The 25401-nt window shown below is 53.5% G+C and overlaps 1 protein-coding gene across 5 annotated transcripts in view; it reads left to right on the forward strand.

Annotated features, from left to right (window-relative positions):
• The window catches only part of DLGAP2 (DLG associated protein 2), a 617576-nt gene that overhangs the window by 508732 nt on the left and 83443 nt on the right, over positions 1-25401 (forward strand). For all 5 annotated transcript variants that reach the window (XM_047856904.1, XM_047856906.1, XM_047856907.1 and 2 more), the window contains one exon: positions 646-857. In XM_047856904.1, coding sequence (XP_047712860.1) covers positions 646-857 — 212 coding nt within the window. The remainder of the gene's footprint in view (positions 1-645; positions 858-25401) is intronic.

Consider the following 25401-nt stretch of genomic DNA (forward strand, 5'->3'; position numbering starts at 1 on the left):
ACGCCCGTGGTGCTGGGACTTCGCCGCTTGCGGAGGGAGGTGCTCGGGTCCCAGGTGTGGCAGGTGGGTCCCAAGGTGCCCGCCTGCTCTCCCATCTCAGGGCCGGGCCCAGAGCCTGGAGCTGGCGGTGCATGTGGGGCCTGTCGGGTCTGTGAGCGAGCGCGAGGATCCCACACGCCGACGCCCCTCGGCCTCCAGCCTCACCGGCTCCTGTACCCGCACCCAGGGCGAACCCCAGGAACGTCGCCCTGTCCCGCCCTCTAGTCTTCCTTGTCCTCCATATCCCGGAGACCTCTGTGCCCCCCAGCCTGCTCAACACGATTTCGATTTCCTTTTGTGCCAAAAGGAAGTAAATCTGAAATGTGAGCAGTGTTGTTTTCTGGGTGCTGAGATTCCAAGTGGTTTCCTCTCCTCCGCCGTTCCTCATGTGCCCTCGCTTTTTCCGTGTCTGTGTATCAGCCTTTTAATGGGGAAAGGCAACAATTGTCCATTAATGTCCTTAGGGCTCAGCTCCAGGAAGCACGTGTCTTCACGCGCCCCGCTCTCAGTGACAAGCGGCCATACGAGGCGTGTCTTCCAGAATTCACAGAGCATCTGTCCCCCGCGAAGAGCCCCTGACGCACGCGTGTGTCTCTTCTCCCCTAGGTGCCTCAGGACGAGTGGGGGGGGTGCCCCACGGGCGGCAAGGACGAGGAGATCCCCTGCCGGAGAATGAGGAGTGGGAGCTACATCAAAGCCATGGGCGACGAGGAGAGTGCGGAGTCCGACTCCAGCCCCAAGACGTCACCCACGGCGGCCATGCGGCCGGAGCCCCTGCTCAAGCCCATCGGACCGAGGCCACTGGCGGATCTCCAAACGTAAGCCCTCCTCCCCCGCTTCCCTGTCCGGCCGTAGGCCCGTCGTGGCCACCTTCACATTTCTGAGCTGCGAATACTAGACGGATGGCCACCAGTTTCAAGACCTTCAAAAAATGTTTTGTTTAGTTCTTTTAAAAGCCATACGTTTGGGCATTGACTTGGGTGGTTTCTATGTCAGTTAATCCTAAAGCCACTGTCATAGCCAGTGTGATCCATCCTGTGTTCTCAGGTGATGGCGGGTTGGTTTTCCAGGAGCGTATTTGTGTGCACACGTGTGTGTCTGTGTGTGAAAATCACGACAGGGGCTGTGCTGTCGGCTGAAACGTTGTAAGTGCGTTTGTAGGCAACCTTTCTGTTTGCGGGGGAGGGGACAGAACCCGTATGACTTTCACAAGTACAATAGCATATGCTTTATGATACTGTCCAAACATAGATGGCTGATAAATTTAACGGATTTTCAAAATATAAGCAGGGGAAACTATGTGGGAAAGAGGTGTTCATATGAACTGTGCAAAACATGGCCCTTACCACTCGCCTTGCTCTGTCTGTCCAGTCCCAGCAGCTAAGTTTGGATGCACATTTGACCCTTGGGCAACACGGGCTTCTGGATTCGCTGACCCCTTGGCAGTTGAAAGTCTGCGTACGACTTTTGGCTCCCCCAAAAGCTTAACTACTAGTAGCCTACTATTGGCTGGAAGCCTCACCAATAACATAAGTAGTCAATTAACACATAGTTTATATGATGTATGTACAATATACCGTGTTCCTATAATAAAATAAGCTAGAGGAAAATGTTATTAAGAAAATCCTAAGCGGGGCACCTGGGTGGCTCAGTAGGTTGAGCGTCCGACTTCAGCTCAGGTCATGATCTCACAGTTGGTGGGTTCGAGCCCCGCGTCGGGCTCTGTGCTGACAGCTCGGAGCCTGGAGCCCGCTTCGGATTCTGTGTCTCCCTGTCTCTCTGCCTCACCCCCGCTTGCATTCTGTCTCTTTCTCAAAAATAAGTAAATGTTAAAAAAAATTAACACATTTAAAAAAAGAAAACCCTAAGCAAGAGAAAATACATTTACTGTGCTGCACTGTATCTATTGGAAAAAATCCACGCAGAAGGGGACCCACGCAGTTCAGACCCGTGCTACTCAAGGCTCAGCTGTCTGGCTCCTCCCCCTGCAAGCTGTAGGTTTCCCACGTGAAGGTTCGGCACCCAGGGACCCGCTTCTTTGTGTCTTGCTGGTGTCGCAGAGTCGATCACCATAACCCGTGAGCATGGGGACGAAGCCCCAGACTGAGGTGTGATCTCTGTGTCGTCCCTGCCCGTGCCTGGTGCATGCGGTGACCAGCAAAACAGCATTGTGACTCCTCCCAGCCCCTGCAGCTCATCACTAATGTTAGCGTGCAGGATGCACGATCAAACTGTAAGCTGCAGCCACATCTCACACTTCACCACGCAAACCACGTCTTTGCGACCTGGTTCAGTTTAAGTCAGTGACCGTGTTGGGAATGCCGGACGGGAAGTGGGGTGGAGGCAGACACCGCGGCCTGTCTCACTCCACACGGGTCTCCGCTCTGCCTCACACAGAGAAGACTGTCGGGTTTGTCGGGGACAAGCTTGGGGCGAGCACTGATGTGCTGGAGGGACGCCGGGGAAGGGAGGCGTGCATAAGCAAAGACACAGTCGGGCAGCGCCATTACTGGAAAGCTGTCCTCAGGACTTAAGACGCCGTGGAGCCAGGCGCAAACCTGGCCGGCCACCGCAGCAGGGCAGGGAGCCGACCAGCTGTTTCCCTGGGCTACTTCGGGTCACGTTTGACGATCGTGAAGCATCAGGACTCACACAGGCAACCGCTGTGCTGAGCAGGTCTGGGGGCTCAAGCTGGGGACAGTCACGCATGGTCTGGGGGCTCTGAACCACTGGGCACGTGGCCACTGGCGTGGGCTGGCATTTGGAAAGTTTGTGATTCATACCACGATTGCATACATTTAAAGCAAACCACAGGAAAGAAAAAGAAAGGCAGGCTGTGTTTTAATGGTAGGCGGGGATCAGGTCGTGTTCAGAATTACGAACTTTATTTTCGTGTTAATGACTTTCCTCCCCTTTGCCCTGCCGGCCCCCAGGGACTAGCCCTCCCCCGACCTTCTGCGTGTCCACCCTGGATTTGTCCTCGGGACCTGAGACCACCTCATTCTCCCGCGGGTGGAGACCGCCCGGGGTCTGGTACTGGGTGCCCACCAGACAGCGTTAGGAGTTTACATTTGTAAAACCCGCACCATGACCCAAAACAGTCAAAATTCCCTCCAAAACCCAAGAGCCATGAAGGGGCCGAGGCCGCCTGACGTCACAATCCAGGTGTGGACCGTCCACAGGTGGAAGTCAGGCTGGGCGTGTGCACACGGCTGGTTCCTGAGTGCCTGAGCCACGTCCGCCCCGGTAGGAGTTGGGGGAATGAGTCATCAGTGGTGCCTAGCCGCTGACCCTCTTCCAGACTTAGCCCGACCTCCACCCTCGGCCCCCACGGCGCCACCCACACTGCCACAGAGATAACCTGGCGGTTGGGCTGCGCTTCCCCACACTCCGTCCCCCCATCCAGGCTTCCAGTAAGCGCTGGGGCACCGAGCTGAGTTCCGCGCATAAGCGTGCGGATGATTCTCTCCCCTCATCTGGCACGGCCCTGGAGCAAACAAGACAAGGAGGGCGGTGTGGCGAGGTGACCCCAGGGTACCGTGCCCGATAGGAGCCCTCTGTGGATTTGCCACGTCCGTGGAGGCCCCGTGAGTCCGTCGTCTGTAGAAGTTCTGTTACTGGGACGCACATCCATTAAGTGATTGCTGTTACTGCCTAGCAGCATCTCCGCCCATGTTGCATTTGTTTAGAATTTTATAGATTTTAGCGTGATTTCATTTCTTGCCATTTTAAGCGGCGTCACAAAAGCTCAACTATTTACTCAGAACCCCCGACTCAGACAAGTGAGGTGACGAATGTCACTGAAGTGCCCCCACAGGTTTAAAATGAAAGTAGTGGCTTTAACCCCACACCCAGAGAGTGTTTGCCTGTGGATGGCAGGATCACGCGCCCAGAGACCAGCGGGTGTCACGGGAAAGTGGACAAAGGAACGTGTGGAATCCTAAGAGCAGCGGTGGCCGGGGACCCCCAGATTAGCGGACCCGCGTCCTGGAGAACATTAACCTGCCCCTCACCTCACCCCTGTGCCCACTGCCTGTGGTTCCTGGGGACCTGCCCTGAGCACTGGGGACGCCCCCGGTCCTGCGAGGATCATTTGCGTCCACTTAATCTGATATGCGGTCCCTTACCACAAATAGAGCGTCCCTATTCTGGTCTATTCTACACCCAGACTGTGAAGCAACATTGATAGTTCTTGAGTTGTATTTAAGTTGTTTCTTTTTTCTTTTCTGGTTAGTTGAATTGAGAAGTCAAAGCTCTTATAATTTTGAACATCTCTGAGTCCTCTCTCAGGAGGGTAGCATTTTAAATTTATGGAGAAAGGACTTATTTCAAGAACTACTTTATACATAAAGATAAGCGCAGGTGCATATGAGGTATAAGCAGAAGAATCTTATCAGTGTGTGTGGGTGGGTATCGTGTGTGCACACTTACACACGTATGCGTGTGTGTGTGTGTGCGTGAATGTTTTATGACTTTCAGATGGAGAAGACATATCCAAACATTATTCCACAGTGAGAAACCACAAGAAAATGACAGATTTGAATTCATACTATTAACAACGGACTCATAGTCAAAGTGAACAAACCTACCGACAAGTTAAAAGTATCATCATGAAGGTGAAACAATAATTAAAACCTGGGGAAATGTTTTGCCATTTAAGTGTCACACTTGTGTTCTTAATATATAGAGACGCCTTACAAATTAATGAGAAAAAATAAACACCATGATGTAAATATGGCTAAAGCCAGGAAAAGATTATTCACATACCTTAGAAATCACTAAAACTTTCCAGGGCGTATTTTAGCATACCATTTGAAACTAGAAATCTAAAGACACATTCTAAAGAAATTCCTGAAAAGCACACAAAGATGTACAAAAATACAGTGATGTTCACTGTTTCATCGTAGGTCGTTGTAAGAAACTATAAATCACCTAAACACCCATCAGTAGGGATTGGGTCCCACTTTGGAGAACTTGTCCCCTGACTCACCCGCTCCTGTAAGGAGTGATGTGTGCAAAACTATTCCTTATAACGCTGTTAGGGCATAAAAGTTTAACCCACAGTCCACTGCTATCAGACTGACTGAGTAATAGATATACCAACACTAGAATGCCGTTTATAGAATATACTAGAACATTATGCAGCCATAAACATGAGTCAGACTTGCACGTACTGATGTGGCAAGATACAGGTTGTATAAATTTTAGAAAGCAGGGGCGCCTGGGTGGCGCAGTCGGTTAAGCGTCCGACTTCAGCCAGGTCACGATCTCGCGGTCCGGGAGTTCGAGCCCCGCGTCAGGCTCTGGGCTGATGGCTCGGAGCCTGGAGCCAGTTTCCGATTCTGTGTCTCCCTCTCTCTCTGCCCCTCCCCTGTTCATGCTCTGTCTCTCTCTGTCCCAAAAATAAATAAACGTTGAAAAAAAAAATTAAAAAAAAAAAATTTTAGAAAGCAAAGTGTAGCACGTTATAAAACACGCACTTCCTGTATAATAAAGACGGGGAAATAAGAATGAAATTCCTACAGGTTTATATTACGTAAGGAAACAATGAAAGAATACATAAGAAACTAATGAAAACAGTTTATGTCTAAGGACGGAGGGAAGGAAGTAGACGCCACGGGGGCAGGAGAACAGCCTGGTGTCCATCTTCCCTGCTTGGCGTTAACACCATCACTCATGCAAGTGTGCGCTCTACTCAACAGTGTATGAGATGCATCTCAAATAAAAGGAGAAGGTGAACTGAACTGTCTCATCCTTATGGCAGGATACCAGGTAGCCAGCCAGTCAGTACAGCGAGGTGTCTCTACAAATTCGCATAGAAGGATGTCCATTTAATCCCTCATTGGGAAAAGCAGCGTGGGGAGGTAGCAGGTGAACGGAGTCCCAGTCCTGCCTCGGATGTAGGCCCGAGGGAAAGCCCATCCGTGCCACCCTGACATCTAGAGGAAAGCCGGGACCCCTGCAAGACCACCATCCACAGAGCTGGGGAGGTTCAGACCCCTCCAGCAGGGACTGGATTGGCAAGCTGTGTCTCGTGAGGCAGGGTCGGCCTGAGTGTCAGCAGCTGCTCACAGCTGCTAGTGTGGATCCATGGGGACCCCCGGCCCACGGGGAGTGCACAGTCCCCCACTCTTCTCAACAGCCCTCCGCCGTTGGGAACAGGGCTGGAGATGGGAGAGCCCCTCACCCCACCCGCTGGAGCAGCTGTGCGGTTCCCCACCTTCGGGGAACATGTAGAACCCTGGGGTCCCTGGCTGGACCGCAGCTTCCTGTGGCACAGGGCCGTAAGCTGCCAGAGGGGGTGTGGGCAAACACGCAGGGGAAAGATAGCGGAAAAACCCTCCACCCACAGTCCTGGCTCACATCCTCATCCAAGAGCAGAATAGCTGTCCTTCCACCAGGAGGGCCAGGAAAGGCTCCCCAGACAAGACCGGGGCAGGGTGCAGCTGCTGCAGGGGTGGCGGGGGCCCTGGAAAGCACTCCCCCTCCCTGCGTTAGACACGCAGGGCTTCTAGTGGCCGCCTGTTCCACACAGTGAACGTCCCCCTGCCATCATCACAGGATAGCAAACAGTGGGAGGGAGGACAGTTGGGTAGAAGCCCTGTCAGTGGCCCAGGCACGTGGCGGTGGGGACATCCAGCCCTCACCCTGAGACAAAGGCAGTGGTGGCCGGATCTCACCTGGCAGAATACGAGGTACGTCCGCTCCCAAACACAAACCCTACTTACCTCTGTTTCTGCCATTGTGCACATGGTGGCCAGCATCCCCCAGAATTTAGACATAGTACAACAAAACCCACTCTCAAGACGCAGAGCCAGCCAGAGAATTTAGAGACAGTGAAGCTATCAGCACCTCAAAATGCTTGGTTAACATAACAAAAGACCCAGGGGAAGAGGGTGAGGGATGAAAAGTGCTAGGAAGAGGCAGACAAATACTGCAAATAAAAATCGCGTCAGAAAGAAGGCGTCTTGCCGATGAACTCATCAGTGGACATAACGTAACTTATGGTGAGTCAAACAATCCGTGAGTTTGAAGATAGGTCCCCAGAATTTACCGAACAGAAGCTCAGAGGGGAAAAGAGTGGGTGAAAAAGCAGAAAAGAACATTCCGGAGCCTGCGGGAAAATACCTGACACTCTCGCACACGCAGGATCGGAACCCCGGGAGCAACCGAGGAAGGCGAGCACGTCCCAAGAGTGCCCACAAATAGTGACACAAATCCCAGATTGGAGAATCTCAGAAAATCTCGAGAAAGAGAAATACAAGAAACCAAACTCCACACATGTATACAGACATCGTACTCAAACTAGCAGAAACCAAGGAGACAGAGAAAAGCTTGAGGGAAGCTGCAGAAAAATAAAAGCCGCTACATACAGAGGAAAAAAACTTGGGGCAGACTTTTCACCATAAGTTACTGGAGCCGGGAAACAAGGAAGTGACATCTTCAAAGCACAGGGAAAAAAAACAAAACAAAACAAAACAAACAAACAAAAACACCGTCAGCCAGAATTCTAGACTGAGAAATGTCTTTCATGGGGCACCCAGCTGGTTCAGTCAGCCAAGTGTCTGACTCTTGATTTCGGCTCGGGTCACGATCTCACGGTTTCGGGAGTTCAAGCCTCACATCGGGCTCTGTCCTGATGGCGCAGAGCCTGCTTGGGATTCTCTCTCTCCCTCTCTCTCTCTCTCTCTCAAAATAAGGAGAAAAAGAAAAGGACAATGGCTTTCATGAGTGGAAGTGAAGTAAGGGCTATGTTATAAGAACCAAAGCTGGAAAATCGTTGCCAACAGACAAGTAGCACAGGAAATGTTGAGGGAAGGTCGTTGAGCGGGCGTATGAAGTCATACGACAATGGCAGCCACTTGCAACCCTCCAGAGAAAGGAAGAGCTCCGTGTCTCCGTCGTGACTCCACCATCTGCCAAAACGCACAGAGCTGCACATGAAACGGAGGCACCCGCAGATCCGGCGACTGAACCAGAAGTGGGAGAACCAACATGGAGTCCGTGCAAGCAGTTCCTCTGGGGTGACAAACGGACTTTCTTCGGGGACGGGAAGAGGACGAATGGACGTCAGCCTCACTGCCTTTTTCTGAGGTGTTCGTGTCCAGGCAACTTGAGATGTGAGATGAGCCCAGCACCTGCTCACGCCTCCTCGGCTGATGGTGGGGTGAGGAGACCTGGGGGAGGAGCGGGAGAGAACCTGCCTGCCGGGTGGCCTGCCTCAGAAGATGGGCTCGGGTGTCCTTTCCGGCTCATCAGCCTGGGAAAAGATACCTTTTCCCAAGCATACAGTAACCTGGTCATGTGGCTCAGCTGGCTAATTGCTCTGTGAGGTTCCCAGAATCCACTGGCCCGTGACAAACGGTGATATCACTGGGCTACGGGGGAGGGGTCAGGCCCCCTTCTGAGACACAGCAGAGCCCACCCGAGAAACCTTTGAAAGAAGTCACGAGGGGCGCCTGGGTGGCTCAGTCAGTTGGGCATCCATCCAACTTTGGCTCAGGTCGTGATCTCGTGGTCCGTGAGTTCGAGCCCCGCGTCCGGCTCTGGGCTGACGGCTCGGAGCCTGGAGCCTGCTTCGGATTCTGTGTCTCCCTCTCTCTCTCTGACCCTCCCCCGTTCATGCTCTGTCTCTCTCTGTCTCACAAATAAATAAAACGTTAAAAAAAATTGAAAAAAAAAGAAGTCACGGGGTGTTCGGAATATTCAGAACCCATCTAGAGAGAGTGACTGGGGGTCTCTCAAACCGCTTCCCTCATTCCCACCAGCACCGTGAGTCTTGGCGTTTTCTGTTTCCTGATCCTAGGACCCCGTTTTGGATTTGGGCTCAAAGTCTCCTTCAGACCGCTCAGCTCCTGGCACGTCTCAAACAGCAGCCCGGAAGCCCGCTTCCCATTCCCCATGCCGTCCTCCCCCTCCGCTTTCTAGCTCGGATGCTGCGTGCACCCGGTTAACGTAGCCGAGTCCCGTGGCAGATGCTTCATGGTCCAGCCCCGGGACAGCCTGTGAGGCCTCACTTCCCACTGGGCCCGAAGTCCCGGGTCTACATTCCGGCCCTCCGGAACCACTCAGAGTTCCCGAATGCACCATGGGCCCCAGCAGTCCTGGGCTCTTGCTCATGCTTCAGAGCCCAGCTCAGGATCACCTCCTCTGGGGAGTCTCCCCGGGTTAGGTGCCCCTGCAGGGTGCTGCCTTGGCGCCCCGTGCTTACCACTGCCGCACGCTTGCTTGCTGCCCCCGTCACTCGTGTGCTCGTGAGGGCAAGAGAAGCGTTAGGTCTCATTGCCCTTGCTCCGTGCACAGAGTGAGTGAGCTAAGCCAATGCCTCAGGAGCCACTTCTGAGGAGTCCTCGCTCATCAGCTTAATCACAGAGCGGCTCTCAGGGCACTGTCAAAGGGATCGTTTGTCCAGATTCTAAAACTGAAGATCCTCAGTTGGCAAGATGTGTGCAAAACTGATTCACACCCACCCAGATCCTTACACTCTTCCATTGGTCCAGGAAGGGACCAGATGCTAGCCTCCTGGAGAATATCGCACACCTTAAAGCTGCGCTTCTTCCGTTAACGGGACACCATGTGCTCCCGCGGAGAAAGCACCCTCTGTCGTGGTTTCCACTGCCACCTAGGGGCTGGTGGCTCCGTTTCTTTCCTTCAGCTGGAGGAACCCGGGAGCTCTGCGTCTCTGGGGCGCTGCTCTCCTGAGTCCCGCCTCCTGGCTCCCAGGCAGCCTACAGCCTCTCTCGCCAGGGGGCGCCATGCCCCCCAGGTCCCCTCCCAGGAGGGGAGTGACCCCACTGTGGGGGGGGGGGGGAAGGGGGCGCACTCAGCTTCACTGCTCGTTTCTAGTTCTCCATTTCACGTGCAGAACAAGGACCCGGCCTCACACATCCTCACCTATTTTATGTTTGTCTAGTACGTTCCCAGCTTTACCTGGTTTCGTCTCTTAGGTTTTCAGCACACACGCTGACTCTGGTCTCATTCTGATTCTCTTCCTGTTGTTTTGATGTTTTTAAAGTCAAATCAAGAACTAAGCAAAAGGAAAGGAAGTGAAAAGTTCCTCCTTAAAATGTCATGTTCTGTTTATTCCGTCTACTCCTCCCGTATTTCTAGTGTTGGACTCTGAGAGCTGGTTTGCAGCCTACACCAACTAGTACTGTTCCTGCGACCCCGCCTCCTTTTGCTCGTGAAAACCCGTGAGGACCATCAGCCCAGTGGGCTGCAGCACAGGGCTTGTCCAGCCCTTTTATGGGGAACCACACATTTAAATCCATAATCTACAGAACACAGAATTCTGCCTAACCAAATTTTGCTTACGCCGCTGCAGATGCAGACAAGGAAGGCAGGTCTGGGTGGTCCTCTGCAGTGAGAAACCCTCATAGTGGCCTGTGTCTCGAGAAGCCGGGGACACTGAAGCTTCACGACCCAGACGAGAGTGGTGTCTGTGTGGTCCGGGGGCCAGCCTCAGAATACACCGTCAATCCATTAATTAAGTTACTAAATTGATTTTTGGAATTGCAAAATTCTTTGTACTCCTTGTAACAAGCTACCCCAAGACAGAATTATATGAAGTAGAACGTCATTCTCTCTCTCACATTCCCGTGCCTTGGGGAGTAGCCATTTCTGACAATCACACCCTGTCCGGACATTCTTGTGTGCACGTAAATGTATATATGCACATATAATGTATACATATAATACATATAAGAGGCAGGGAACTGCCTCTGGGTTTTCATTCCTGCATGTAGTGTGCAGACAAAAGGTAACTGTGAGTGAGGGTGTCACCTGCTTGCTGCCGGGATGGCACCACGGGGGGATCCCCTGGGACCTGTGTGCCTCTGAACCTGCATCCTCACAGTATGGCTACGGAGAATCTGACTAGAATGGCAGTAACTCCAAATTAGCTTTTACATTTACTGGTGCCCCTAGTCTATGAATAGTTTAAATATCTACGTCTGTACAGTCCTGAGGGGTAGTCATTGTGCTGACGCTGCCCTATTGCGTTTCTCTAAAACCGCATCAGGACGCTGTCTCAGAAACACCTGAAATACCAATCCAAACACCAGAATACTGAGAGATACTTATAAGCTCATTCTCTGTGGGCAACACTACCCTGATACCAAAGCCAGACAAAGAAACTAAAAACAAAACAAAAAAACTACAGGCCGAAATCGCTGATGAATGTTAATGTAAAATCCTCAACAAAATGCTAACAAAGAGAATTCAACAGCACATTAAAAGATCAGACTTCTGAAGAATACCTTGAGAATCTCCCAATTTAGACCGTCGCCTTATGTCAAATACTGGCGCCTTTGTGGAAGTCCATTGCCAATCCATGCATCTCTAGAAACATCAGGAAATAAGGGTCTTAGAGTATTCTTATGGATTGGCTTATTGGGAAAACAATTTAGGCTGCAATGTCAATATTAGGGGTCATCTTGAGAACAGAGGGTGGGCATCTGGGATGCAGCTGGAGAATGTTGTAAGGGCCGGGGTTGTCCAATCAGCTCTTGCTTTGGTTTATCAATTTTCTGTAGCTCTCCTGTTTTCTGATTCATTAATTTATGCTTCTGTTGATCTTTTTCCTTTTTGTCTCCTTAGATCCATTTCATTATTTCTCTCATTTTTCAGCTGAATGCCTATTTAGTAATAAGTGTTTAATAAGACTACGAATATTCCTAACAGTGTGTCTTTTGCTGCATCTCCTATACCTTGATAGGTGACTCTTTCATTTTCACTACTTTATAGATATTCTGCAGCTTTGTTCTGATCCCCACTTTGATCAGGACCGAGTGAATTAACTGAAAGAAAGATACACTTACTAGATAAAGAGAGCCACTACTAAGTCTTTTTCTTCCTTTTAATTGCTTTTTCAAACTTTTATAATTTAGGATGTTCTTTAATTGTAGTCACTTTTCCTTCTTAGCCCTTTTGGCAGGAAACCAGATTTAGAGATAGAGATAAAATGTTATCGTTGTTCCTTTTTCCGCCATTTTTCCCATTTCTCATTATATGAGCTCTCAACTTGCCAAAAAGTCAAGTCATTCCCACTAACTCTCAAAGCTGCAAAATGCACTTATGCACTCTCCGGTCTACTCATGAGCTATTTTTGTGCACTTTTCTGCTGTTCGTCTAGCTTTCGTGTGTGCCTTCCTGCTCAGGAACTCAAACATTCTCTCAGTTCATCTCTCGGCTTGTGACAGAGCTCTGACAGCATAATGGACAGAGAATTGTTCCTCTTCGATCGGCGAAGGGTGTCGAAAGCATTGTTCTCTGAACGCGAGTAACTCTCTTCACTTTTGTAGACTTCAAAATGTCTAGCAGCACAGAAGCATCCGTCGTGCTCCTGTGACAAGTCAGAGAGCATTTCTGTTCATAACTCAGAATCGATCAGCTGCGGAAGGGCTGTTTCCAGAGAACATGCTGAATGAGGAGAAAAGAGCAGAGGCAAATCTGCAAGGTGTGGGGGCAACATTAAACAACATGAAACCCAATACTAAACTTGAAGCCGCAGGAAGTCTCACTCTGTATAACTGCCCCAATGTGGTAAAGAGAATTTCTTCTTTGGAATTCGTTGCCTTGTTTGGTGCATGATACATAACATATGAATTCGTTCATTTATTCATATAATAAATTGGCATGTGCTGAAGACTGAGTATATAAATATGATAATTATCAAGGAAATGAATAAATAGATGTATCACCAGGACATTAATGAGGCACCTGAAACTAAATAATTAATAATTGCAGACATAATTTTCACAGAGCTGAGAAAGTGAGATTTTGAGGAACTAAATTGCTTTTGAAATAACTTTACATTAGAATAAAAATGTTTGAAGCTGAGAAATTTGGCAACGTATATCAAAAACATTTATATCAATTCCACTTAATGGAACCCTAAAGAAATAGTCAAATTTCCATAAAAGGTTTAATCAAAACAAAAGGAAATCCTAGAAGAAATTCCAATTGTTTGCTATTATTTGTAGTGAAGAATTAATTAGAAACAGTAAATATCCATTAACGTGCAAAATGATACTTATCTGTCACCAATTATAAGTGTTGACAAAGAATTTTTCATTGTATAACAAAATGGTTTTGGTATTATGTTTATAAAATTTCTGAGACTCCAACATTGGAAAAGTCATAGCAAATTCAGCAAAGATTATGTGGTGTGCAAAAGTCCAAGCTGACCCTCTTCTGTGTATCGTCCTTTCCCTGTGAGTGTGGGTGGCCAGTGCGTACCGTGACGTAGCCCTCCCTCGGCCACGTGACTTTATGTGGCAAACGGACCTGATCCCCGAGGCTGGACCTCATAGCAGTTTTCTCTGGCCGGTGGCAGGAAGGGAAGCCAGAGATCTGATACAGGAGAAAGGGTGGACAGGCCATTCGTGGCTCAGAGGGGTCCGCCCGGAAAGAACCCGAGGCGGCCTCTCGGAGAGGACAGTCTTTGGCCAACAGCCAGAAAAGAGAGCGGACCCCCTTCCTGCAACCACAAGGAGCAGCCTTCTGCCAACAACCTGAGTAAGCGTGGACCTGGGTTCTTTCCAGAGCGTCCGGATGAGAGCTCAGGGTGTCTGGCTCCTTGATGCCAGACTGTGATACCGTGAGCGGAGCACGCGTCGCGTGTGCCAGACTCGACCTACAATTGTAACGTGAGCTAACACGTGAGGGTTGCCTGAAGCCGCTAAGTTTGTGAGAACGTGTTATGCGGTTATTAGCCAGGATCGTCCAGAGAAACAGAACCAACAGGGCGTGTGCGTGTGCATGTGTAGTGAGAGAGAGAGAGAGAGAGACCGATTTTATGGAATTAGCTCACCTGAATTGGGAGGTGAGCAAGTCTGAATTCTGCAGAGCAAACTGGCAGGCTGGAGGTCGAGGGAAGAGCTGGTACTTCAGCCCAACTGAGAAGACAGTGCAGAGGCAGAATCTCTCTTCCTTGAGGAGGTCAGTCTTTTCTCCTAAGACCTTCAGCTGATTGGCTGAGGCCCACCCCCATTATGGAGAGCAATCCGCTTTACTCAAAGTCTACTGACTTAAATGTTAATCACATCTAAAAAATGCCTTCACTTCACCCCGTAGACCAGTATTTCTTTTTATTTATTTATTTTTTTTAACGTTTATTTATTTTTTTGAAGAAGAGAGAGACAGAACGTGAACAGGGGAGGGTCACAGAGAGAGAGGGAGACGCAGAATCTGAAACAGGCTCCAGGCTCTGAGCTGTCGGCACAGAGCCCGACGCAGGGCTTGAGCTCACAGACCGTGAGATCATGACCTGAGCCACCCAGGTGCCCCGACTACTATTTCACCAAATATCCGGGCACCACAGCCTAGCCAAGTAACCATCACAGGCAAGCAATAGAAATCGATTACAGAAAGCCACCAAAATATTAGTAATGATCATCCCTGGGTGGTGGTTTTGTGGCTGAATTTTATTTTCATTTAAATACTTTTTAAATGATTTGCAAAAGTATATGTTAGTGTTGACATAAGAAAAGATCCTGAAAACTATTTCATTGTGTTTAAGGCCCTCATAATCTCTCAGTGTTGTTTTTCCCATAATAATACTGCATTTGAAAGCAAATTATACTTGTGTTGTAAAGTTACCATAGTAATAAATCTATGCTCAACAGCTTTATTAGACATTCAGCTATGAGTGGAAATGTAACTGTGCGTGTGTTGAAGCCACAGAAATGAGATTATTCCCAGCGGTATTCCCACACGTTGCGTGTCTGCAGTTTTAAGAGGCTTCGGGAACAAGAATGCCTGTGATGCGCTGGCCGTTGGGAGTGGTTGGGGTTGGTCGGTGTCGCCGGGGCCCCTCTGTCTCTGATGGAGGGACACCAGCGAGCTGCACTTCAAGCATTTCTAAACCGAGGCTCTCGAAAATCCCTGCTGATTCCAGCCTCGTTGTTTACAGGTGGGGTGCACCCCCTCTGTTTTACTTCTCGAGGGGCTATCTGCAACGGACTGCGTGTCTGTGTGCCCCAAGTCCATAGGTTGAATCCTAACCCCAAGGTGATGGTGTCAGGAGGTGGGGCATCGAGGAGGTGACGAGGTCACGAGGATCGAGCCCTCTGGAATGGGTTAGCGTCCTTCTCAAGGAACGCTGCCGAGGCCCCTCGCCCCTTCCACGTGGGGGCACGGCAAGACGGTCACGTATGAGCCGGTCCCTCGCCAGACGCCAGGTCTGCACGTTCGGACTTGGACTTGACCTCAGACTTCTCATTCTCCAAACGGTCAGAAACCAGTGTGAGTTGTCCAGTTGTTGAAAAGCCCCCGGCCTGTGTGTGTGTGTGGGGGGGGGGGGGGGGGGGTTGGAGCCGCCCTAACGGAGACACTGCCTTCACACAGCACCACACCCTGAGCGGCTTAACGCAGGAGAGCTTCATCCTCTCGCGGATCCCAAGGCTGGAAGGCCCAACTCAAGGTGTGGGCGGGGCCGCCGGGGCCGCCGGGGCCGCCCCCCCCCGCCCCGAGCATCTAGGGTTTGCGTCTCCCGCGTCTGCTCCCGGTGGCCCAGATGCTGCTTGGCTTGGGGCCACATCACTCCAGCCGCCGCCTCCCTCTTGCGTGGTCTCTCCTCTTCTTAAAGGACACCGTTCATACTGGAGGGGGGTCCGCCCCACGATCCCGTCCTCGCTGACTGCATCCAGGATGACCCTATTTTCAAATGTGGTCGCGTGCCCTGCGGGACGGGGGGTATGGACTTCAGTCCATCTCTGGGGGGGGGACGCGGTCGCACTCGTGACAGAGGCCACCCTCACGTAGCCAAGATGAGGAAATACGCGTAAAATAGCGCTGACCGGATTGGAGACCGCCACACGCTGTTTCTGAAAGTTACTTCCGTCGCCGTTACTTTTCCATGCTGGCGTCTTTGGCCAAACACGGAGCGGTTTTTCTCTCTCCGGGTGAGCGCTGCGATTGTGCCTTCCAGCACCGAGGTCCGAACCGCTCAGCTGGGTCTCCTCGCTCTCCCTCGGCGATTTGTGTGTAAATCAACTTCCGCAGGCCTTGGCTGTGACTCGTTTCGAACACAGTAACTGCGGCTAAAACAAGGAGAAATTCACATGGCGCACAGAAGTGAGTTCGATATTTAACTGACTTTATCATCCTTCTTGAAGAGACCAGCTGCCCAAATTCTCCTCTGCCCCTTGGCTCCGCTGAGATCCCACCCATGTAGTGAGCGTCCTGCTGACGGACCCTGGTCCTTCTCCGTCCCGCCTCAGTGACTCGCTCTGCCCTGCACGTCCCTGAGCCCCCCCTCCGCTCGCACCACTCGGGGCTCCAGGACCTGTCCCTTTCCACCACTCCTCAAGCAAAAGAGACATGACTCTAGTCTTGGGGGGGGCGTCAAAGGGTCCTCAGAACACTGGGCTGTGATCGTGGGATGTTTCCTAGCTTCTGGCCCCGCTGTGCGTGGGGCCCACCCTGCCCCCTATTCCCAGCAGCCGGCAGGCTGAGGCTGCCTGAGCGTGGTCCCTAAACACACGGGCGTTGGACACCAGCGGTCTTGCTTCTTTTGAAATTTCCACCTATTCTCCGGTTTGGGGCTCTTTTCTTCCCCTCACCGTGGGCAGGCTAGGAGCCCGCAGGGACAGGGCAGAGAGCATGGGGGCCTCCCTGCACACGCTGCCCCCCACTTGGCTCCTCCAACACTGGCCCCCTGGCCCTGGGGTGGAAGGAAGGAGGAAGGGGGAGAGGTCCCTTACCTGCCCCATCAAGACGGAAGGACCCCATCTGCTGGTTGTCACTTCCCTTACAGCTGGCCTGCTGGCTGGTGCACCCGTCACTCCTTGGAGGACCCCGAGCCCGTCCGCTCCTTCCTTCCTCGTCCAGCATGGGAGACACGACCCGCTTTCCCCTCTTCCTGCCCAGCACCGCCTCCCGCAGCGTCCTCAGATCCTGCCCCGTGGGGGGACAGTAAGGATAAAATGGCTCAGAGCCAGACACCCTGAGTGCCCGCTTGACCTGCATGTGATCACTGTACCAAAGCGGGGGTGCAGACCCGTGCTCCAGCCGCCACCCCTCTCTGGCCCCGCATCATGCCCCCGAAGCATCCTGGCTCCTCAGGAAGAGGAGGGACACTCCCCAGTCCCAGCAGAGGGGGGACCATTTATCTGACTGTGTGAATACTTGTTGCGATTCTGGAGTTCATGCTTTTTGCCTCTACATAAATAATTCTGATGCAGACTAGAAGGTTGCAACATGAGGCAAACATATCCAAAAAAGGACACGGTCAAAAGCGACAGGCTCTCGTGGTGACCCCCACCCCCCAGCCCCACCAGCTAGCCGGGTGGTGGGAGGATGGGAGGCAGTGTTTGAATAGGCCGGGAAGTCCAGCACGTCTCCTCCTGGACCGTTCTCCAGCTTTCTCCCACCGGACACCCGGTTTTACTGTGAACACTGCAAATATTTACAAAGCAAACCCTGGTTCGCTTGGGACCCTTCTTCTGAGCCCCAGCTCTTGCCCGGGCCCAGATGTGGCGGGCGCCCAGCTGCGGTGGCTGCAGGGTCAGGGGCATGCTGGCAGCTGCTTCCGGGCCAGACCTCTCTGCTGCTTCCCGCTGCCCTGCGTTCAGTAATCTCCACCCGGATCACGAAGACCCTGAATAATCTTCCGGTGCTGCTCCCCACCACCTTTTCGAATCTTCGTGTGTCAGTGACGGCCTGAAATGCACTTGCTTCCCTGGAACACACCGCGTCCTCCGATCTCCCCCCGTCTCTCTGCTCAAGGAAGTCCTCGCTGCTCTAGGATTTTGCTCACACTGCTGCGCCTCATACAGACCTGCCCCCGGGTCTCAGGGTCCCGTCTGGGTGTCCGCCAGGGGAGCTGTGGAAAGCCGGCTTTTCTACCACAGATGCCCCCCGGCACCATTCCATCGTGGGGTGACTTCTAAGGACTGGAAAGTCCCCACAGTAAGGGTTGTCCACAGGCCATCTTCCTGCACATTTAATGTTGGGATTCTTTTATTAAGTTTATTTATTTGTTTTGAAAGAGAGAGAGAGAGACCACGCGCGTGCGCACACATGGGGGAGGGGCAGAGGAGGGGGACGGAGAGAATCCCAAGCAGGCTTCCCAGTGTCAGTGCAGAGCCCGACACGGGGCTTGAACCCACCAGCCCGAGCCGAGATCAGGAGTCAGACGCTCAGCCGACGGAGCCCCCAGACGCCCCGGGGTTCTCACTTTCATTTGTGCTCTTGTCTGCTTCCTGATTAAATTACAACCCCCTCCCCAAGCGGGAGGGCGTTGTGCTCTCCTTGCTTTGTGCTGTCCCCCGTAACCGCCCGCCACAGCACCTGTCATACCTTACAGGGCACAGTTACACTCTCGTAACTGTTACGCAGTTACTCTCATTTCGGACGGACTCACATCTCGCAGTTAGGTAGCATATGCCTCTTTATAGAGTGGTAGGTAATCAGGTATTCAGCCTATAAAACCAACAGTCAAAAAATAAGATGGAGGGGAAAGCGCAGAAACACAGTTTCTCTGCTGAAGCACTGTGGAATCTCAGGGGTACCCGGTGAACCCCGAGGCGAGTGGCTGTTGCCGAAAGGACGGGACGTGATCCGCCACAGGGAGCATCGCGGGGAACCGCCTGGCCGTCCGCTTGCCTCGCTCAGCAGACTTCACCCTCGAGGGCAGAGAAGGGGTCTTAGTAGTCCTGACACAGAGTAGTGCTTCATATGATATCTGAGGGCCTGAATTGCCTCTAAGGGAATCTTACCTGGGGCCGGTCACGTGGGGTTATTGCTGTTAGTACCGGGGAGCACTTGGTAGAGTGCTGTGTTTCCCATAACTTTGTGTTGCAGAACTCTTGTGTGTTAGAGTGATAATTTTCTTAATTCTTTTTTTCCCTGAAGGTCATACAGAGCCCCTGAAAACTCTCAAGTAGACCAGGAGAGTTCTATTCTGCAAAGAGCTCTTTGACTTCATGGGTACGAGGAAGCGTCAGTCACGAAAGGGGGCTGTGGCAGCCGCAGCAGTAGAGATAGAGGCCACGGGTGGGATGCGGCAGACATTTGGGGGGTGGGACCGGCCAAGACATGGTGAGTGCACAGTCCCCCAAAGGAGCCAGCAAAGGAGGCCCCGAGGACTGTGACCTGGGCAGGACCGGAGGTGCCCCCAGTGGGTGGGACGGGAGGGACAGCGTCCTGCTTCGGGCACATCGAGTTTCAAGTGGCTGAGGGGCACCTGGGGGCTCAGTCGGGCGAGCATCTGACTCTTGGTTTCGGCTCAGGTCACGATCTCACGGTTCGTGGGTTCGGGAGCCGAGTCGGGCTCTGCGCGGGCTGCACGGAGCCTGCCTGGGGTTCTCTCTCCCTCTCTGCCCCTCTCCAGCTTGCTCCCTCTCTCTCAAAACATAAGTTAGTAAGAGTAGTTTCAAAAACTAAAAATAAGTGAATGAAAATGAACCGCCCGAGACGAGCGGCGTCCACGGTCCTGCTGACCAGGGAGGAGAGAGGTCGCAGATGGGTCGTCCTGGCCCAGACCCACCAGGCCCAGCGCTGCCGACTGAACACCTGCCACCCTCTGGGTCCGGGCGGGGGAGGACGCGCTCCGTTTGCCCTTCCGGCTAAAGGGCCGTGTGATCGAGTTACGGCCAACGAGTCTGAGTGGAAGTGATGCAAGTCACGTCTCGATGAACCTGACAGCCCCCCACACCCAGAACCATCTTTCCCTCTGCCAGGTGACCGGCAATTTCTGGGTAGTGGCAATTCCACGAGCCTGCGTCCCACAGAAAGGACGGCATAGAGCAGAGTCCCCAGATGGCTTGCCGTGGGCATGTGGGAGTGAGTGAGAATAAGCCGTTTTTATTTGGAGCGGTTGCTGCAACATCACGTCGCCTGTCCCGGTAGACGTGGCCAGAGATGTGCACCGGGAAATCACGAAAAGAGCTACGGGATGAATTCACGTGGGTGGTGCACGGGCCCAGCAGGAACATGAGGAGCAGAGGCGGGAGGCAGCGAGAACACCGCCTGCCAGGGGCTGTCCGGAGACATGGAAGAGGAGCCCGGGGCTGAGGCGTGCGGAGAGCGCCCCGGAGCCGGGAGCCACAGGGCCCCTGCAGCCGCAGGAGGAGAAGGTCCCCGGGGGAGCGTGCTGGACGGTGCTGAGGCAGCACGGAGAAGGACCAGGGGCAGACTGGGCCAGGATGGGCTTTTCGGGAAGGAGTCACCCACGAGGCTGGGAGGAGCGCGGAGCCAGCAGGAGGCGGCCGGCGTGGCCGTGGGGACGGCAGACAGGAGAGGCTGGAGTGCGGTCAGCCCGTCCGGACGCCCACGGAAGGGACGCGTCTGTCGGGTGGCAGGGGCAGGGAAGTGGAGACAGGACACGTGTTGACATGGGTGCGTTTCTTCCCACGTGAAGAGAGCAGCCTCACTCCCCCCGTCGCTCGCAGCGCACAAGCCGGGGTGCCGAGCCGCTTGGGCTCCGCTGGCTCCCCCCGGGGGCTCCTCCTCTGGGGGTCCTGCTCCCCGGCCCCTCCCCGCACAGGCGGCTGCCCACGGCCCCTGCGGGTCTCCGTGTGCCTCTACTTCTGTCCCCCTGCCTGAACTGGAGGATTTCTCCCACGGCTCGGTGTTACGTAACCGCCCCTCTTCTGCACAAATGAAGCCTCCGGCTTGAATGATGTTGATCTGCTTTCCACCCGTCTGTCTTGCTGGACCCGTAAGTACCGAGCGCCCGGGGGCTCCGTCAGCGCCCCTCGCTCCCATGTCTGTCTGTAGTCTTCTGCGTGACCGTGTGCACGCGCATGGCCGCGGTTTCCGTCTGGGGCTGCTTCTCCCACATTCTCCTAATGGCCTCCCGCTTCTATCTGGATTCCAGACTCGAAATGAAATTGCCTGGGGATGGTTCCATGGGGATGCCGGATAAGCATCTCAATTCCGCTTGGCCCTAAAATAACCCTGGGTTCCCTGCCCTTATCCCCACTCTGCCATGTTCACGGTGCCCTATCATAGCACAGGACACAGTGATCCACCCTGCTCCCGGGATAACGATTACCCCCCTCCCCCGGAGGTAGTGGAGAGAAGGAGGAACGGAAACGGGCAGTGGGGATGATGGGGGACCCCCACTCCTCCAGGGCCACACCTGTCAGTAGCCCCGACTTGTAGAGCCGTGCTGATGACTCACGTAGCCCAAGCAATAAACACTTCGCCGAAATCAACAAGGACCCAGAATGGAATGCAAACAGAAGCAGATGAGGTTATGAGAAGTGGAAGAGTGACAAAGCCGATGGCTCGGGGGGGAGACGCAGGAACCAGCCAGAGACTCACTGCCTGCTGTGAGGCTAGAGACAGAGGAGCCTACGGATTCCGGACCCACTTAGAGCCTTTGTTCCCCACAGGCACGTGGGTTAGAGGTTCCGGCCACGGTGGGTGAGTGCTAGGGTCGAACAGATGACTAAGCACGTGACGGATGATGAGATGTACGTGTGTCGTTGCCAGAGAACCAGGTTACAAATGAGCAAAGGTGAATATTTGAAACGGGCGTGGGGCGTTTCACTGGAATCAGAGACAGTGGTATGAACTTTTTAGTTCCTGCACGTACACAGCCAGGGAGATACGGAAGTATGTGCTCATGTGTGTCTGCCCGTGGCTCAGTGCACACCCTCCCCGTCCGTGTTCCATCAGCTGAGGGTCTGGAAGCAGCCACGTGCCTGGAGAGGGGAGTACCCAGCACCCAGCACCCAGGTCCTGATGTCTAACAACCAGTCTCCAGGAACAGGAACCTGTGTTCTTTGGAGAAACGTTTGACCCCGGTCCTGGACAGAGAAGATGCGAAGTCGGGTGGGCTATCAAGTGGATTCAGAGAGTGAAGGAGCACTCAATGCAGGGTGGGGGCAGGTCAAAAGGAGGGAGCCACCAGTGGCCACGCCCGGGGCAATTTAAGCAGCAAGACAAGGATTAATGATACTGAGTTGTGATCCACAGCTCATTGAGTCCATGCTGACATTAATAAATTATTGACTAATCAATTGGGGAAGCTGGGCGTTTCTTCCTGGAAGCACAATACTTAGGGCAGAAGGAACGGGGACCGAAAATCACCACTAGGCCCGCACCGTGCGTTTAACTAACGCAGCGCGAGCTCCCAACACACGAGCCGCAGCGAGCTGAAAAGTAGCGTGCTCGCATAGTCTCAGAGCGTCTGTATCCTGTGTGCGTGCTCATCGCAAAGGGAGCAGTAGACTGGGGAGAACCCCGGCGGCCCCTGCTGGACCTAGGCAGGTTCCCATCCAACCTCTAAGACTCGGTGATGCCGTGGACCCCGCGTATGTGAGAAAGCCGAACATCACCGTGTGGAATCCTTGCCCAAAAGGCATTACCTCCAGGTGGCCACGGGAGACAGCACACAGCCCGGCAAAGGGGCATTTTAGAAAATAAGTGACGAGTACTTTTCCAGAGCATCCGGGTGATGAAATCCGGGGGAGTTGTCACAGGTGGGAGGTGGTAAGAGGCCAGGACAACCAAATGCAACACGGAATCCTGCACCGGACCCTGGACCAGAGAAAGATCCGTGGGAAAATCTAAAGTTCTGACAAGTCTGCTGTGTAGCTAAGCGTGTTGCGCCAACTTTAGTCCGGTCTGCATGTCTCATTGTACTACGATTACTTAAGATGCTAACATTAAGGAAAGCTGGTAAGGAGTATAAGGTAACACTGCAATATTTGTGGTGCTTTTTTGTGGTCTAAACTGTTGCAAAATAAGGAGTTAGAAAACTTACATTTTTATCTTTTAGCTCAACCATTTGCAAGAAATAGAAACATACGGGTCACATTCTCTGACTGCAGTGTAATAAAACTAAAGAATAAATGCCCCCGGTATAGCAACGAATACAGTTTAAGTCTTGGAATGGCCCTCCGAGTGCTTCTGGACGCTGCTCTGTCCCTGCCCGCTGCGTCCAGCCAGGGCTAGGTCCTGAGCGCCCGCTCCCCGCCCCCGAGAGCGCACTCCCCCAGCCCCGCTTTTGAGCTGGACCGTGGCAGCACCTCTCAGCTGCCTGGCCTCCCTGCTTCCGACCTTGACCAGCTGCAGCCCGTCTCCACACCGCCGCGAGTGGTCTTTTTAAACACACGTCAGACCACACCACCGCTCTGCCGAAAGCCCTGTAACCCAGGCTCACCACATTCGGGGTGAAATAGAGCCTTTGACTTGACCCGAATGTGCATATTATCAAGCCCTGCCTACTGGCCACTCTGGTCCCTAATTCCTTCAAACGTGCAACCCTTACGCCCAGGTAGAGTGGGTGGACCTGCTGCCTGCTGTGTCCTTCGCTGAAACGGCTCCTCTCCTGTCCGTGTAGCTGATTTGTGCTGAGCTATCCGCTTACTGGCACGTATCTGGTGAGACTTTTCCTCGTCCCCAAATCCATCACTTTGCATGAAACCTTACTTGCCTTTTCGGTCATTAGCACTGTTGGCTACTTTCTCGTTTGATGATGGTCTGTCTGTCCCTGACCAGCCCTTCTGGGTCGTCCTGCCACTTCCCTCAGTCCCGGGACAATGCGGGCCACATAGACGCGTTTGATAAATACTTGGTGAATAAACCAGGAAGTGAGTCGGTGAATAGACACAATTTGAATGCCCAGCGCCGTTCCTAACGTGCATTAGACGCTCAGTAAGTGCCTGTCGAGTGACCCTTTGCAGCGTAAGGAGCAAAATGCCGTTTGTTAGAAAAAGCATCAGATCGTGTTGACACTTAGGATTAGTGACACAGCGTGGCTGACACAAGTCACTGAAATTGGGCTCTTCTGCAAAACTTCGGCCATCCGTTTGCAAACCACCGCTTAGAGGTCATACGTTATCCAGAATCCTTGGTTTTCAATGCGAAGGCCTCAAGGAACGTAGGGAATTGACTGGTGGGTGAGACCAGAGGTCCGGGGCTGGGTGTGGAGGCAAGCCCGAGTCCACGGAGGTTCAGACAATGTCACTGTCAGCTCAGCGTGTCCTCTCTGCTGTGCTCGGTGTTGCTTCGTTCAGACTGTCCCCGGGCCGTGGCGGGACGGCACCCAGCCAGTCCAGGCTGACGCCGTCCAGCTTGGCGACCGCGGTAGAGAGAGACATCGTTTCTCCATTGATGGCAGCAACGTGTGGATTCGTACATTCAGTGAGCAGATGACTCGTGCACTCCCGTTATGTGTCAGCCACCTTTCCAATGTCACGAACACAACGGGCAGGAGCCCCGGCCCTGCTGGTTCTGGCTCTAGCCCAGGCAGACAGGCGGCAGGCTTGACAGCAAACCAGCGATGAGAGAGGGGGATGGGTGGTGCATTAGAAGTTGCCGTGGGCCGTGGGGCAAGCACGAGCTGAGGTGGGGGTCAGGCAGGCCCTCGAGCGGCGTGGGGCGTGTGTGGGGGGGGTGCGGCGGCGTCTGACAAGGGAGCCAGCCATGCCTATTGCGGGGGAGGGAGGTCCTGGCAGAGGGAAAGGGAACCAATGGCCTGGGGCAGCAACAAACCTCAGAATCAGGAGAAGCAGCAGCCAGAGGGGGAGGTGGGGATACGGGAGGTAAGGAGACTGGGGAAGGAGAGCAGGGCGAGCCCCAAAGTCACATCGTTGTAACTCTAGTGCGTATGACTTACAGGGACAGGGGAGGCCCAAAGCTTTGAGCAGAAGAGCATCATAATCTGGGTCCATTTTAACAGCGTTTGAGGGATAATTACTTGGGATGCGTGTCACATGGTGAGGAAGCCTTTGCTAAGGGCCGTCAGAGGAGGTGTGAGGACCGGGCGGTAGGTGCTGCTGTGAGGGAGGGTCGGGCTGAACTCTCAAGACAAGAGAAAAAGTGGTCATTTACAGCCACGGGGAAGGTGGGAGTGGAGACTGGGCGGGAGGTGATTGGTGGAAGGAGACTGGGGAGCGGGTGGTGGCGGGTGGAGAGGAGGGGGGATTCCGATGGAGAGGGGAGCCTGGTGGCGGGAGCGGTGGGCGGGGAGACCCAGGAGAGCATCCAGTCCCCACGTCTCCCAGGGGGCAGGTGTGGGCTCAGCTGCTCATGGATTGGCCCGATGAGGACCCAGGGTCTCACTGGGAGGGTGGGAGCTCAGGTCGGGCGGTGGGAAATGCCCGGGGCACGCGGAGCAGGGAGAGGCTGAGATGAGGGTTGAGGACACAGGCCGGGGAAGGAGGGACTGTGGACTGGCCAGGCACGCCAGGGACCTTTTAGGGACCCGGGGCTCCTGCTCGTGAACCTGAGCTGAGTCCCGGCAGGGCCTGATGTGTTCCCTTCACCTGGCCCGTTGGCCTCCGTGGCCCTGGTGACCATGCTCTCTCTCCGGAGCCGCCCTGTGTATTCCAGAACCCAGTGTCCGGAGAGGGACCCTGAACCTGAAGGACCCGGGTTCCCAGGCCGCGGGCCGCTGTGCTT

The sequence above is a fragment of the Prionailurus viverrinus genome, chromosome B1 (assembly GCF_022837055.1).
Source record: "Prionailurus viverrinus isolate Anna chromosome B1, UM_Priviv_1.0, whole genome shotgun sequence".
Lineage (NCBI taxonomy): Eukaryota > Metazoa > Chordata > Mammalia > Carnivora > Felidae > Prionailurus > Prionailurus viverrinus.